We start from the raw sequence: 14952 nt of genomic DNA on the forward strand, positions 1-14952 counted from the left end.
CAAACATTTTTCTCGAGGCTACCTGCTTGGAGCTATTTCCATTCATTTTATCAGCATAATCTACCGTTCATATTCTAGTATAGGATTATATATAAATGTATCACTGAAAACAGGAGTAGAGTTTGATTTCCTAACAAATGAAAAGCAGCTTTCGCCTGGCCTGTGGTAGCGCAGCGGATGGCGCATCGACCTGGAATGCTGATGCTGCTGGTTCGAAGCCCCGGGCTTGCCCAGTCAGGGCACATTCAAGAGGCAGCTACTGTGGGGTGATGGCTTCCTCCCCACACCCTTTCTCTCCTGCCTCTCTCTGAAATCAATAAATAAAATCTTTAAAAAAAAAAAAAAAAAAGACCTGACCAGGCGGTGGCGCAGTGGATAGAGCGTCGGACTGGGATGCGGAAGGACCTGGGTTCGAGACCCTGAGGTCGCCAGCTTGAGTGCGGGCTCATCTGGTTTGAGCAAGGCTCACCAGCTTGAACCCAAGGTCGCTGGTTCCAGCAAGGGGTTACTCGGTCTGCTGAAGGCCCGTGGTCAAGGCACATGTGAGAAAGCAATCAATGAACAACTAAGGTGTTGCAACGCGCAATGAAAAACTAATGATTGATGCTTCTCATCTCTCCGTTCCTGTCTGTCTGTCCCTGTCTATCCCTCTCTCTGACTCACTCTCTGTTTCTGTAATAAATAAATAAATAAATTAATTAATTAATTAAAAAAAAAAAAGCTTTACAGTATAAGGAAATTTTTATAAACTTGTTCCATGTAAGATTGTTTTTAAATCTTTTTTTCTCCCCCTTTTACCCTCTTCTACCTCTCTCCCACCCCCTCTCCCTCTGGTATGTTTTAAAATTTTTTGAAAATTTAAAAAGCCTTAGAATATATCACAGTTTATAGACTTTGCCCATATGGTGGCTGCTGGCTAGAATGTACTCTGTTTACAACTTTTAGGTCTGTTTAAAAGTCCCTTGAGTGTAGATGCTCAGACATTGTAATCACGCCCTGTGGTAAGGGAAGTGTGGTCCCCATGGACCCTGAGGGAATGTGGGTCCGAGGAGGTAGAGACAGAGAAGCTGAGTCCCTGGGAGGTTATAAGTCTTGGGCCCCAGGGGCTCTGGAACCACAATGGATTCTCGGTCCCAGCGGAAGTGACTCCTTCCTGCACCTTTGTGTCGGGTTAATAGACACTCTTTCTGACTTTCAGCTCAAATGCTGAATTAAGGCCCCTTATAATTGGTAAAACCTACCAATCCCAGGAAGTAAAGCATCTGTTAGGCAAAGGCAAACACTGATTTCCATGGCACATCATTGCCCAGGCGGATCTGCTGTGGAAATGCCCAGATGCAAAACAAACAGAAAAACACAGAGAAAAACAGAGAAGACTTGGGGATGGGATCTGGCTCAGGCCGCCCAAGCTGGGAGGAAGAGCAGATGGGCACTGGAGCCCGGGGTGACCTGTGGTTGTGTCCTGGAGCCTGGCGGTGACGCTGGACCCAAAGGATGTGAGAGTTGTGAGTGAAAGTCGGCCCGGAGGGCGCAGCGGCCCGGATCAGGACCTGGTCCTGGTGGGCTGTTTCTGCAAGTAGCATAGGATCAACCAGCAGCCCTGTTTGGTCCTGTGGGAGCTTGCAGTCTACAAAGAACTCTCACTAGTAACAGGAAATGCCCTTCCCACTCCCATCTCTTCCTGGGGATTTTGAAAGCCCTTCTTGCCTCCTGCCTGACTAGCCCCCCAGAGAGCCCCTGGCTGCTCATGGCTTACTAAAGAAGGGCGCTGGAATTCAGCGCTCTTATCTCCCCATCTTCACAGGAAAATTCCCCGTTCTTACTCCCTGGGAGTCCCTGCTTTCCTCGGAACCCTGGGTTCAGATCTTCTCTTGGTCGAGGGAACAGTCGAGTACGACATGATCATTTGTGTTCCTATTTCCCTGCCCGCCCGCCCTCCATGGCAGGAATTGCTGATATTTTTGGCGGCTTCTGATGGCCGTCTTCACGCCAGGGGCCTGGCTGGCTCTGGACGTGACGGGGGGCCGGGAGAGCTATCATCCTTAGAGCTAATTTCCTGGAGGTCACCCAGTCGTGTTTTGAAATGTTTGCAGGCACCATCATGTGCTATGGGCAGACGGGAGCCGGCAAGACATACACCATGACGGGGGCAACGGGGAGCTACAAGCACCGGGGGATCCTCCCTCGGGCCCTGCAGCAGGTAGAGAGCGGGCCGGGGCGGGGCGCCACACAGATCCCCTCTCTCTCCCATAGATGTTGTCGACCCCCAGCCAGCCGCTGGGATAGCTGAGTTGCAGCCTTCAGAGGAGACAGGATGCACATGGTGGGCTGGGTGTGTGTCAGTGTGTCAGAGGCCTCAGGAAACCAGGAGTTCGGGTTTCGGCCTGGCCCACACCCATGCCCACACCGAGCCTGCTTCCTCATTTGTGAAAGGGAGTGGGACCTACTCGCTGGCTTCTGCGAACCTGTCATGTGAATCATGTTCCTTCCTGGGCTTAACGAGGGGATGTGGATGGACGCTGCGGCGTTTCCTCACGGGCCTGCCCCGGCTTCCATCCCCACGGCCCCAGGAAGGGCCCTGGGAGGAAGCCGAGCGACATCAGCCCCCAGGTCTGTCTGAGTCTGCGCTGGGGGTCTGGGAAGTGTGACTGAAGACAGGACGGAAGGGCCTTCCTTTGGGGCTCGCTAGCCTGGGTTCTCTGAGGACCCGCTGGCGACGGGAGGCAAAAGACAGGACGGAAGGGCCTTCCTTTGGGGCTCGCTAGCCTGGGTTCTCTGAGGACCCGCTGGCGACGGGAGGCAAAGGGCTTTCCCCCCAAAGCATCTTGAGCTTCTTGTATGTCGCTGTCCTTCCTGTAAGGAGTGTGGGTGTCCCTCGGGGGTATAAGCCGTCCACGCTATGACTTTACAGCACGTCCTGTTTGAGCTTCCGTGTCTCAGGATCCTAGACGTGAGGAGTCTAGCCCAGTGCTGCCCAACAGAAATACAATGCAAGTCACACATGCACTTTTGAGTTTGTCAGTAGCCACGTTTAAAACAGTAAAAAAACAAACACAGGTGCGAAAAGCAAATCTTTGGCAACCCAGAACTCATCGTCCAGGATAAGTTTGGATCCATATAAGAAGGAACATGACAATAAATAAAAATAAATAAATAAATAATAAAAAGTAAAACATGAGAAATTAATTGTAATAATATAATTTATTTAACTCAGTATATCCAAAATATCATTTTTACATGTAGTCAGCACGAATGTTATTGAGACAGTTTACATTCTTTTTCTCACACGACGTCTTTGATATCCGGTGTGTATTTTACACTTAACGGCACATTTCCATACAGACAATCAATATTCACCAGAGATACTTGATCTGTGTGTCTCCTTCATAAAATTTCCAGTTGATAAAGATTGATAAAACCAAGTTGTTGCAAACATACTTGAGTTTACCAATAACTGAGTTTAGAATCAGTTTTTTTAATTTCAATTTCAGTTCATTGAAATTAAGCAAAGTTTAAGATCCATGTCCTCGTTTGCACTAGACACACTCTGAGTGCTCGGCAGAACTAGACACACCTGTGGCTAGAGTCTGTCCTGCTGGACAGCACAGAGCTAGGCTGTTAGAACAGGATCGGACCTGGGGGGTCATCGGGCCCGACCCTGCATTTGACAGATCAGAAACTTAAGGTCCAGAGAGGGGCAAGGACAACTCCAAAGTCACCCGCTGAGAAGGCCGGGGAGGGTAACAAGAGTGGAGAAGGCTGAGTTCTGGCTTCGCTTCTTCCCACACTGACTGAGTGACCACAGACAAATCATTTTATGGTCTGGCACATCCCACAGATGGGTACTGCCCTGCTTCAGTCACAGGGAGTTAGGAGCATGGGATGCACTCATGGATGTGAAAGAGGCTTATATCTGGTGAGACCCCCTAAAACAGGAGATCTTCACTCCAGAGTCCTTTCTGTTCGTGCCTCTGCTCCCTGGAGCTGTACAACTGTTAGCTGTGAGTCAGGCCTCAAAAAACAAGACGATAATAAATATCACCGAGTGGACCAAGAATTATAATCATTGTTGATGATGATGACCTGGTCTTTCACACCGACCAGACTGTCAGTTCTTTTAGGACAAGGATTTTCTTACTGCACTTCTTGGTGTTCCGCCCTGGGGTTAGAACTGCCTAACACTAGCTGGTCATTGCAGCTCTGCTGTTGGTGACTGTGTCCAATCTCCCCATCTAGGTATTTAGGATGATCGAGGAACGCCCCACACATACCATCACTGTGCGTGTTTCTTACCTGGAAATCTATAATGAGAGCCTGTTTGATCTCCTGTCCACTCTGCCCTATATCGGACCCTCAGTCACACCAGTGACCATCGTGGAAAACCCTCACGGGGTCTCTATTAAAGGCTTGTCGGTCCACCTCACAAACCAGGAGGAGGATGCATTCAGCCTCCTTTTTGAGGTGAGATGATCGAGCCTAAGGGTTTTTTCCTCCCTCTTACCTTTCCTCTCTTCTTTCCTCCCTCCTTTCCTTTCTTTTATTTTTTCCTCACTCCTTTCTTCTTTGTTTTTCACCTTGATAATCAGAATGAAAATTAATATATTCTCATTATAACAATTTCAGGTAGTGCTAAAAAATATAGGAATAAAAAATAGAATTCACTCATTTGTTTTCTACACGTGGCAACAATAATGTATATTTTAGTTTATTTCCCTCTAGTGTTTTTTTTCTTTCCTGTGTAGTTTTTTCTTTATGTAGTTTAAATTGTCCCCCTTTTTTCCCCGCTACTTAACATTAAATCATGGGCATTTATTGTATAGAACTAAATAAGGATTAATGTCCTTAGTATCTTTGTTTTCCTTTCAGGAACCTAGGGGACATTACCAATCCAGGGCCTCCTTAAATCAAATATTTATCTTAATGTCAGAGCTTATGAGTAGTATATACTTATGTCCAAACTCGTGTTCGGGTGAGGTTGTGATTGTGAACTCTTTGCAGAGACAGAGATTCAGAGAGAGGGGTAGACAGGAACGGAGAGATGAGAAGCATCAATCAGGCCCTGGCTGGTTGGCTCAGCGGTAGAGCGTCGGCCTGGCATGCGGGGGACCCGGGTTCGATTCCCGGCTAGGGCACATAGGAGAAGCGCCCATTTGCTTCTCCACCCCCGCCCCCTCCTTCCTCTCTGTCTCTCTCTTCCCCTCCCGCAGCCAAGGCTCCATTGGAGCAAAGATGACCTGGGCGCTGGGGATGGCTCCTTGGCCTCTGCCCCAGGCGCTAGAGTGGCTCTGGTCTCGGCAGAGCGACGCCCCGGAGGGGCAGAGCATTGCCCCCTGGTGGGCAGAGCGTTGCCCCTGGTGGGCGTGCCGGGTGGATCCCGGTCGGGCGCATGCGGGAGTCTGTCTGACTGTCTCTCCCCGTTTCCAGCTTCAGAAAAATACAAAAAAAAAAAAAAAGAAAGAAACAATGCAGAAAATTTAAATAAACAAAACTTAGTGATATACCGCCATTCAGAGATAATTTTCAAAAAAAAAAAAAAAGAAGCATCAATCATTAGTTTTTCGTTGCACATTGCGACACCTTAGTTGTTCATTGATTGCTTTCTCATATGTGCCTTGACCTTGGGCCTTCAGCAGACCGAGTAACCCCTTGCTCGAGCCAGTGACCTTGAGTCCAAGCTGGTGAGCTTTTGCTCAAACCAGATGAACCCGCGCTCAAGCTGGCGACCTGGGGGTCTCGAACCTGGGTCCTTCCGCATCCCAGTCCGATGCTCTATCCACTGCGCCACCGCCTGGTCAGGCGATTGTGAACTCTTGGAGACATTATTTTATCCCTTCTATTCAGAGATAATTCCTGTTCTGAAGTAGTTTTCTTGCTCTCCACTTTCTGCAGCAGATTTGCCTCTGTTTCTCTTTTGCCAGAGGGCACAGACTTCAGGGGCAGGGGTTATCAGATGCCTCCCTTGGCTAGACCCAAAGCTTTTCTGACTTCACCTACGTGGTTGGATTACAAGGCGCTGAGTCCAGAACCAGGAAGGGCCCCTCCCACACGTGTATGTACACACATACACAAGCAGGAACACCAGGCCTCCGAATCAGAAATCAGGTCTCTATCGCTCAGAGCCTAGCAGAGGTAACAGTGGCTCTACTAGTCTTGTAGCGCTGTTTCCTACACTCCAGTCTCTCACAGAGCAGCACAGTGACGGCGGAAGTCGCATGTGCTTTCAGAGGGGACAGCGGGGTGCAGGGATGTCAGATGTCCATAGTACTGCAGAGGAATCCCAAAATTATGCATCTCAGAGCTTCTGTAGGAGCTGGTACTCTTAGTCCTCTTCCCTTCTGGTGGTGGTGGGGGGGGTAGGGAAAGATTTGGGAGGGAGAGGGCAGGTAGGGACAGAGAGGGAGAATGAGAAAGAGCATGCCTTTGTTTTGAACTGTAAGCAGATCCTCTCTTGGGAAAGGTCTCTACCTTGGAATCTAAGCATTTGGCTCTGGAGAAGAAGATTTTTATCACCTTTTGAATGGGAACAGATGGTTTGGATGGAGAAGTTGGGGAGTGGAGTGAGTCAGGGGAGGACACAAGTGACTCCAGGTCTACCACCCTTAGAATGTGAAGAGCAAATTACTCTGCTGGAAAAAGGAGATATTCTCTTGATCTGTTATCTTTATAACTTGATTTCATTGCTCAGAGAAACTCCAAGAAATCCAGCAAGGGCTGCCTCACAGCCTGTTCTGCAGGTGTCCTCAGGGCAGCCAGAGCTGTGCTTCTTGCCTGCAGTTCCCGGTGGGATTCCACTCCTGCTTTGTGTCTGGACTCCTGGGTGTTTCCCTTACTTTCTTGCAGTCTCAGCTATGCATTCAAAAGGGAATTTCAAATATTCTGTCTGTCATCTTCAGGTGTTTTGCTGTAGGAAGATTTCTGAATACTTAGTCCATTGTATGGCTGCTGAGATACAGTTCAAAAGGTGTAGGACTTGGAATTGATTTTCTTTCAAGCCAGGAAGACTTTTTCTTGAGCAAATCATTAATCTCTCCAAGCCCCAATTTGCTCATCTGTAAAAGTGGGGACACTAGCAGTACCTTAACCCAAAAGGTTATGAGAATCAGATGAGATCAGCCTGCCTTCCTTCCTTCCTTCCTTCCTTCCTTCCTTCCTTCCTTCCTTCCTTCCTTCCTTCCTTCCTTCCTCATAGCTGCTGCACATTAGGGGGGGGGGGACAACCATGGGGACATGGGGGGAAGCCAGTTACCCTTTGCTCAAGCCAGCAATCCTGGGCTTCAAGCCAGCAACCTTTGATCTCAAGCCAGCAATCATGGGATCACGTCCATGATCAAGTTGGTAACCCCGCACTCAAGTTGGTGAGCCTGGCGACCTCGGGGTTTCTAACCTGGGACCTCAGCCTCCCAGGTCAATACTCTGCACACTGCACCACCACTTGGTCAGGCCTTTCTTTTCTTTTTTTTAAATCAAAAATAATTGACATATAACATTATATTAGTTTCAGGTATACGACATAACAATTTGATGTTTGTACATATTGCAAAATGACCACCACAATAAGTCTAGTTAACATCTGTCATCACACATAGTCAACAATTTTTTGATGAGAACTTTTAAGATCTACTCTTTTTGCAACTTTCAAATATGCAATATGATATTATTAATTATAGTCACCATGGTGTACCTTGTATCTCATGACTTACTTATTTTATAAATACCCAGAGGTGGAATTGCTGGGTCATATGGTAGTAACGTTTTTTCTTTTTTGAGGACCACCCCCCACTGTTTTCCATGGTGGCTGCACCAATCAAGATGAGGCAGTTTGGCTGCACCGCAGGGCCCTGCACGCAGGCGCTCAGTGGATTTTGTTCAGAAGCTCGAGTTTGGGTGTTTCTCGTATTAAGAGCTGAACCAGGCATTTTGTTATCAGCAATAACCCCTCAAACCTTGATGCCTTCTAGGGCTTGATCTTGGCAGAACTCTGACGGTAGAAGGACAATTCTGAGGCCTAAAGAAGTTCACTATGGCCTGACCAGGTGGTGGCGCAGTAGATGGAGCGTTGGGCTGGGATGTGGAGGACCCAGGTTCGAGACCCCGAGGTCGCCAGCTTGAGCATGGGCTCATCTGGTTTGAGCAAAAGCTCACCAACTTGGACCTAAGGTCGCTGGCTTGAGCAAGGGGTTCCTCGGTCTGCTGAAGCCCCGCGGTCAAGGCGCATATGAGAAAGCAATCAATGAACAACTAAGGTCTAGTAATGAAAAACTAATGATTGATGCTTCTCATCTCTCTCTGTTCCTGTCTGTCTGTCCCTATCTGTCCCTCTCTCTGACTCTCTCTCTGTCTCTGTAAAAAAAAAAAAAAAAAAAAAAAAAAAAAAAGAAGCTCATTATGGAGGGGGAAGGGAGAGGGCACACAGTGTGACCTGTGCTCCAGGAGAGACAGGCTCCTAGATGGCTGAGGGCCTGGGTGAGGGCAATCAGCACAGACTTTTCATGGAGGAAAGGACACTACTGTGGCCTTCAGAGGTTATTTAATGGACACCAGAAAGACAGGAAAGAAGGCACTTCAGAAAGAGGGGACTGGAGGATAAAAGTGAAGTGACCCCTGTTCTCTCTGTGGATGTCACTGTATTTGGGGGACAGGTTTACAGTGAGAGGGCTGTAGAGCGTCAGCCCAGGACCTCCCTCCTCTTTGGGTGCTCCACGCTCTCCAGGGGGCCATGGCATCACTGCTTTGGGGCTTATTCATAGCATTTCTCAGGGGCATTTTTTTCTCTTAAAATAGCCATTTCGACCATACCTCCTTTTAAGTGTATTCTGGTCTTAGGGTCCAATCCTGTGAATTAGAGGCAAGGGCCTGCTGTCCCTTTAAAATACAAATTATTGATTTTTTTTAATTAAAAAAACCATTTCCACTGATTTGAGAAAGGGAGAGAGAGAGAGAGAGAGAGAGAGAGAGAGAGAGAGAGAGAAACATCAACTCATTGTTCTACCTAGTTGTGCACTCATTGATTGCTCCTCGTACATGCCCTGACTCACAACCTCGGCGCACCAGTATGACACTGTATCCACTGAGTCATCTGGCCAAGACTCAAATTTTTAAAAATAGTACATGTTCAAATTTTTTAAAATAGCACACTATAAAAATAAAATAAAATAAAATAAAATAAAATAAAATAAAATAAAATGGAAGAACAGACCTGTTTAAAAAAGTAAAAATGACCTATAAACCCCTACCAAGAAGTAATATGAACATCTTGGTAGCAACATCTGTTTATTCTTTCTTCTATGAATGCTTTGCCTTTCTTAGATGGGACCATCATAGAATTTTGTCCTTCATTCTGGTAATGGGGTGGATCACCTTGACTGACTTGCTTATGTTAAATCATCCTTGCATCCCAGGGGTGAGTCTGACTTGGTCACGGTGTATGATTCTTTTAATGTGGTATCCAAGTCAGCTTGATATGATTTTGGATTCTGCCTCTCTGTTATTAAAAACCATTTGCCAGACCCTGGCCAGTTGGCTCAGTGGTAGAGCGTTGCCTGGCGTGCAGGTGTCCCAGGTTCAATTCCCGGCCAGGCACACAGGAGAAGCACCCATCTGCTTCTCCACCCCTCCCCCTCTCCTTCCTCTCTGTCTCTCTCTTCCCCTCCCACAGCCAAGGCTCCATTGGAGCAAAGTTGGCACGGGCGCTGAGAATGGCTCCATGGCCTCTGCCTCAGGCACTAGAATGGCTCTGGTCGCAACAGAGCAACGCCCCAGATGGGCAGAGCATCGCCCCCTGGTGGGCATGCCGGGTGGATCCCGGTCGGGCGCATGCGGAGTCTGTCTGACTGCCTCCTTGTTTCCAACTTCAGAAGAAAAAAAAAAACCAACAGAACAAAACCCATTTGCCAACATTTTTCCTGCCTGCATAGCATTCCATTGTACAGATAGATCATTCCCTACTTATTGGATATGGGGGGGTTGATTACAATTCAATATTTGCCTGGCCTGTGGTGGCGCAGTGGATAAAGCGTCGACCTGGAACGCTGAGGTCGCCGGTTCAAAACCCTGGGCTTGCCTGGTCAAGGCACATATGGGAGTTGATGCTTCCTGCTCCTCCCTCCCCCTTCTCTCTCTCTCACTCTCTCTCCTCTCTAAAAAAAAAAAAAAAAAAAAAAAATTCAATATTTATGAACATTTTTTTAATAAATCAGGGGAGATGTTTATTTATTTATTTATTTTACAGTGACAGAGCGAGAATCAGAGAGAGGGATGGATAGGGACAGACAGACAGGAACGCAGAGAGATGAGAAGCATCAATCATCAGTTTTTTTGTTGTGGCACTTTAGTTGTTCATTGATTGCTTTCTCATATGTGCCTTAACCGTGGGGCTACAGCAGACTGAGTAACCCTTGCTCAAGCCAGCAACCTTGGGTCCAAGCTGGTGAGTTTTGCTCAAACCAGATGAACCTGTGCTCAAGCTGGCAACCTCGGGGTCTCGAACCTGGGTTCTCCACATCGCAGTCCAACGCTCTATCCACTACGCCACTGCCTGGTCAGGCTTTATGAACATTTTGAAGGCACTTAACTCTTCTTGCCACTTCCCTTTCAGAAAGCTATACATACTTACACATCCCTAGCAGTGGGTGTAAGTATAGGTCTAGGCCTTGGCTGGATAGCTCGGTTGATTGGAGCATCATCCTGAAGCACAGAGGTTGCTGGTTTGATCACCAGTCAGGGTACATACAGGAACAGCTCAGTGTCCCTGTCTCTCTCTCTCTCTCTCTCTCTCTCTCTTTCTCTTTCTCCTCCTTCCCCCTCCCCCTCTCTCACTGAAATCAATTAAAAAAAGAAAAAAGTATAGGTCTAGACTCCATTCCCATTCTGCTAGTCTATAAGTGAGATTTGCCTGGGAGGCCCAGCTGACTGCAGTGGTATGAGATCACTTGTGTAGCTGTTGGTATAGTTAAAATGACCCAAGTGCCTTGTTCTGTAAATTTTTCAAAATGTCCACATTTTGCCTTTTCTTAAGGGAGAAACCAATAGGATTATAGCCTCCCACACGATGAACAAAAACTCATCCAGGTCGCACTGCATTTTCACCATCTACGTGGAGGTACGTGTGAGCTCTTTGAATAGCCTGGGATTGGTGGTCAAGTCCATGGTGCCGCCCAGTCTGAAGCTTCTCCCTGTGAAGCTGCAGTCTAATCTCTGTTTGGATGTTTCATAGGCCCATTCGCGGACCTTATCAGATGAAAAGTACATCACTTCCAAAATTAACTTGGTGGATCTAGCCGGCTCAGAAAGGCTGGGGAAGTCTGGGGTAAGTGGGGGGCAGGAGGTTCCTTCTCACCAAGCCACGGCCCCGTTTCTGGTGTAGTGGTCCATGCCCATGGGCCACCCGTCATTGTGAGCACAGTCCTGAACTAGGCACGGTAGAGCACGTGGGGCTTGACCCTGAAGAGCTGGAGGGACAGAATTAGCAGAGGTGGAAGACCTGCAACACAGAGGCAGGTCCTACCTGACAGGACTTTTGTAAAGTTTAAATGAGAGCATGGCCCCTAAATTCTGAGCAAGGCGCCTGGCACGCAGTAAGTGCTCAGTAAATGCTTCATGCTGGTGCTTAGCATTTCTCTGTGTATAAGTGTGAGTGTTTGCATAAGTATTCACAAGAGTATATACCTGGAGCTGATATAATATTGAATGTCAATCATAATTAACATATTAATTTGTAAACATAATTAACAAATTAAAAAAGAGAGAGTTCCTTAGACTAAGAGCATTAAGCTATGATTTCTATTTTTAGCTCTATTATATATTAAAATCAATCTTTTAACCTCTCTGATTGTTTTTTTGATAATAAGCTCTCCCCTATCTAAAAGTCAGAATTGTGGCTAATTAACAAGGTAATGTATATAAGTCTTTTTGACTTTTATGTATGGAGTATATTATTATTATTAAATTTAGTGAGAGGAGGGAGGCAGAGACAGACTTCTACATGCATCCCTACCAGGATCCACCTGGCAAGCCCACTTGGGGACGATCCTCTGCCCATCTGGGGCCTTTCTCCATTGCTCAACAACCGAGCTCTTCTTAGTGCCTGAGGCGGAAGCCATGGAGCCATTTTCAGTGCCCAGGGCCAACTTGCTTCAATTGAGCCATGGCTGCAGGAGGGGAAGAGAGAAAGAGAGAGAGAGAGAAGCAAGAGGGGGAGAGGTGGAGAAGCAGGTGGGTGCTTCTCCTGTGACCAGGAATCAAACCTGGGACTTCTATACACCAGGCTGATGCTCTACCACTAAGCCAACAGTCCAGGGCCTGAAGGATTATTATGATTGGACTCATTAAAATTCCAATGCCAAACATTGGAAATTAACATATGCAACTTCAAAAGATATGTTAAGGCCCTGGCCGGTTGGCTCAGTGGTAGAGCGTCGGACTGGTGTGCGGGGGACCCGGGTTCGATTCCTGGCCAGGGCACATAGGAGAAGCGCCCATTTGCTTCTCCACCCCCCCCTCCTTCCTCTCTGTCTCTCTCTTCCCCTCCCGCAGCCAAGGCTCCATTGGAGCAAAGATGGCCCCAGCGCTGGGGATGGCTCCTTGGCCTCTGCCCCAGGCGCTAGAGTAGCTCTGGTTGTGGCAGAGCGACACCCCGGAGGGGCAGAGCATCGTCCCCTGGTGGGCAGAGTGTCGCCCCTGGTGGGCGTGCCGGGTGGATCTGGTTGGGCGCATGCGGGAGTCTGTCTGTCTCTCCCCGTTTCCAGCTTCAGAAAAAAAAAATACAAAAAAAAAAAAAAAAAAAAAAGATATGTTAAAATGCCCAAGAGGGAAAATACATGAAAAAACTGTTAACTAAAAAAAAAGTATTCACACGAGCACTCCTGAGTATTTGTATGAGTGCTCCTTTGAGTATTAGTACGCTATGTTATTAGCCCAGGACAGAATACCATCCCTTGGCATTGAGAGAAAACCCTGGGGTTCTGGGAAGGAGGCTCTGGCCCGGCCACAGACCTGCAGTGTTCTCCGTGAGCAGCCTCTCCACTTGGTCTGAAGCAGAGCTGACCTTTGGTTTGTAGTCTGAGGGCCGAGTCCTGAAGGAAGCCACCTACATCAACAAGTCGCTGTCATTCCTGGAGCAGGCCATCATCGCCCTCGCGGACCAGAAGCGGGACCACATCCCCTTCCGGCAGTGCAAGCTCACACACGCCCTGAAGGACTCACTAGGTGAGGGTGTGCTTGGTGCACAGGGAGGAGGGACAGGCCTTGGCATACGTGCTGCTGGGGATAACGGAGTACTCCTTCTTGGTGGCACAGACGTACGTGCAGCCTTTTCACAGTGACCTCAGACGCACCTGAAGAGGCAGAATCAGGCACAGTGCCCCCTTCTTTCAGCTCCAACATGTCGTGCTGTTCACCCCTCAGAACCTTGGCCTGAGCTTTAAGCTTCTGCTGGGGATACCTTCCCATTTCCTCTGATCCCTAAACCAGCTGGCAGAACCCTCCACTGCCTTGAAGACCTTTCCTTCCCCTATAGTCTCCTTGACAGAGGGGACTTGTCATCCTGTGTCCCAGGACTTTGTGTTGGGCCTGATGACACAGTCATTGGTGTCTGATTATTATTATTTTTATTTATTTATATTTTTTACAGATACAGTCAGAGAGAAGGATAGACAGGGACAGACAGACAGGAACGGAGAGAGATGAGAAGCATCAATCATTAGTTTTTCGTAGCGCATTGCGACACCTTAGTTGTTCATTGATTGCTTTCTCATATGTGCCTTGACCGCGGGCCTTCAGCAGACTGAGTAACCCCTTGCTCGAGCCAGTGACCTTGGGTTCAAGCTGGTGAGCTTTTGCTCAAACCAGATGAGCCCACGCTCAAGCTGGCAACCTCAGGGTCCCAAACCTGGGTCCTCTGCATCCCAGTCCGATGCTCTATCCACTGCTCCACCGCCTGGTCAGGCGGTGTCTGATTATTAATTGAGTGCTACCACGAGCAAACCCTGCCCCTGCCCCTCCTGGAGGCCACCTCCCACCACCATTCCCTCGGCTCCTCTTTGAGGTACATCTGGCAGCTCTTCCTCTTTCCTTCCTCTTTCTGTTCCTCTTCCTCTTTCTGTTCCTCTTCCTCTTCCTCTTGCCTCCCAGCCTCAAACATGCTGGTTTGTCCTCTGACTCTATCTTAGCCAGCTTGGGCTGCTACAACAAAACACTACAGACCGGGAGGCTTAAACACATTTCTTACCATTCTGGAAGCCAGAAGTTCCAGATCAAGGTCTGGTAGACATGGTTCCTGGTGAGGACTCTCTTCCTGGCTTGTAGATGGCTGCTTTCTCACTTTGTTTTCACATGGCAGAGAGAGGAGAGAAAGAGGCTGGAAAGAGAGAGCGAGCTCTGGTCTCTCTCTTCTTAAGGGCTCTAATTGCATCATCTTGGGGCCCCACCGTCATGGCCTCATCTAAACCTGATTACCTTCTAAGGGCCCCAACCCCAAAGCATCAAGTTGGGAGTTAGGACTTTACCATATGAATTTGGGAGGCACACAAACATTCAGTTCCTAACAGACCCTCATCATCCTCAAAGGAACCTCTTGATGGAAAGCCCACATGATTCATGACCCTTTTCTGTCCTGCTTTCTGCAGGGGGAAATTGCAATATGGTCCTTGTGACAAACATCTATGGAGAGGCTGCCCAGGTAGAAGAGACGGTACGTAAAGACAGCCAGTTACAGTCAGGTTGGTATCTCTCCTGGTGGGTGCCAGGGCCGGGCGAGGCTGGTTCGCAGCTGGCTCAGCTGGCACACAAGCCATACACATGGTCAAGAGAGGAGGGATCCCGGGGTGAGTCTGAGCCCAAATTGCTGAGGGGTGCCCAGCCAGAATCCAAATACCAAGCACCCAGGGGCGGAGGCCGTGCCGAGGACCAGGCAGAGCAGGAAGCAGGCTCTGCGTGGCAGCCTGAGCAAGATCAGGT

At 48.3% G+C, this 14952-nt stretch overlaps 1 protein-coding gene and 1 non-coding gene across 3 annotated transcripts in view; both read left to right on the forward strand.

The window, feature by feature from the left end:
* The window catches only part of KIF9 (kinesin family member 9), a 52686-nt gene that overhangs the window by 7052 nt on the left and 30682 nt on the right, over positions 1 to 14952 (forward strand). For both annotated transcript variants that reach the window (XM_066351898.1, XM_066351897.1), the window contains 6 exons: positions 2094 to 2200; positions 4237 to 4461; positions 11015 to 11098; positions 11213 to 11305; positions 13056 to 13203; positions 14622 to 14686. In XM_066351898.1, the coding sequence (XP_066207995.1) occupies positions 2094 to 2200; positions 4237 to 4461; positions 11015 to 11098; positions 11213 to 11305; positions 13056 to 13203; positions 14622 to 14686 (722 nt within the window). The remainder of the gene's footprint in view (positions 1 to 2093; positions 2201 to 4236; positions 4462 to 11014; positions 11099 to 11212; positions 11306 to 13055; positions 13204 to 14621; positions 14687 to 14952) is intronic.
* On the forward strand, positions 3003 to 3132 carry LOC136382711 (small nucleolar RNA SNORA40). Its single transcript, XR_010747329.1, has one exon. It is a non-coding gene; the product is annotated as a small nucleolar RNA SNORA40 (small nucleolar RNA).

This window comes from Saccopteryx leptura, chromosome 10 (genome assembly GCF_036850995.1).
Source record: "Saccopteryx leptura isolate mSacLep1 chromosome 10, mSacLep1_pri_phased_curated, whole genome shotgun sequence".
Classification (NCBI taxonomy): Eukaryota; Metazoa; Chordata; class Mammalia; order Chiroptera; family Emballonuridae; genus Saccopteryx; species Saccopteryx leptura.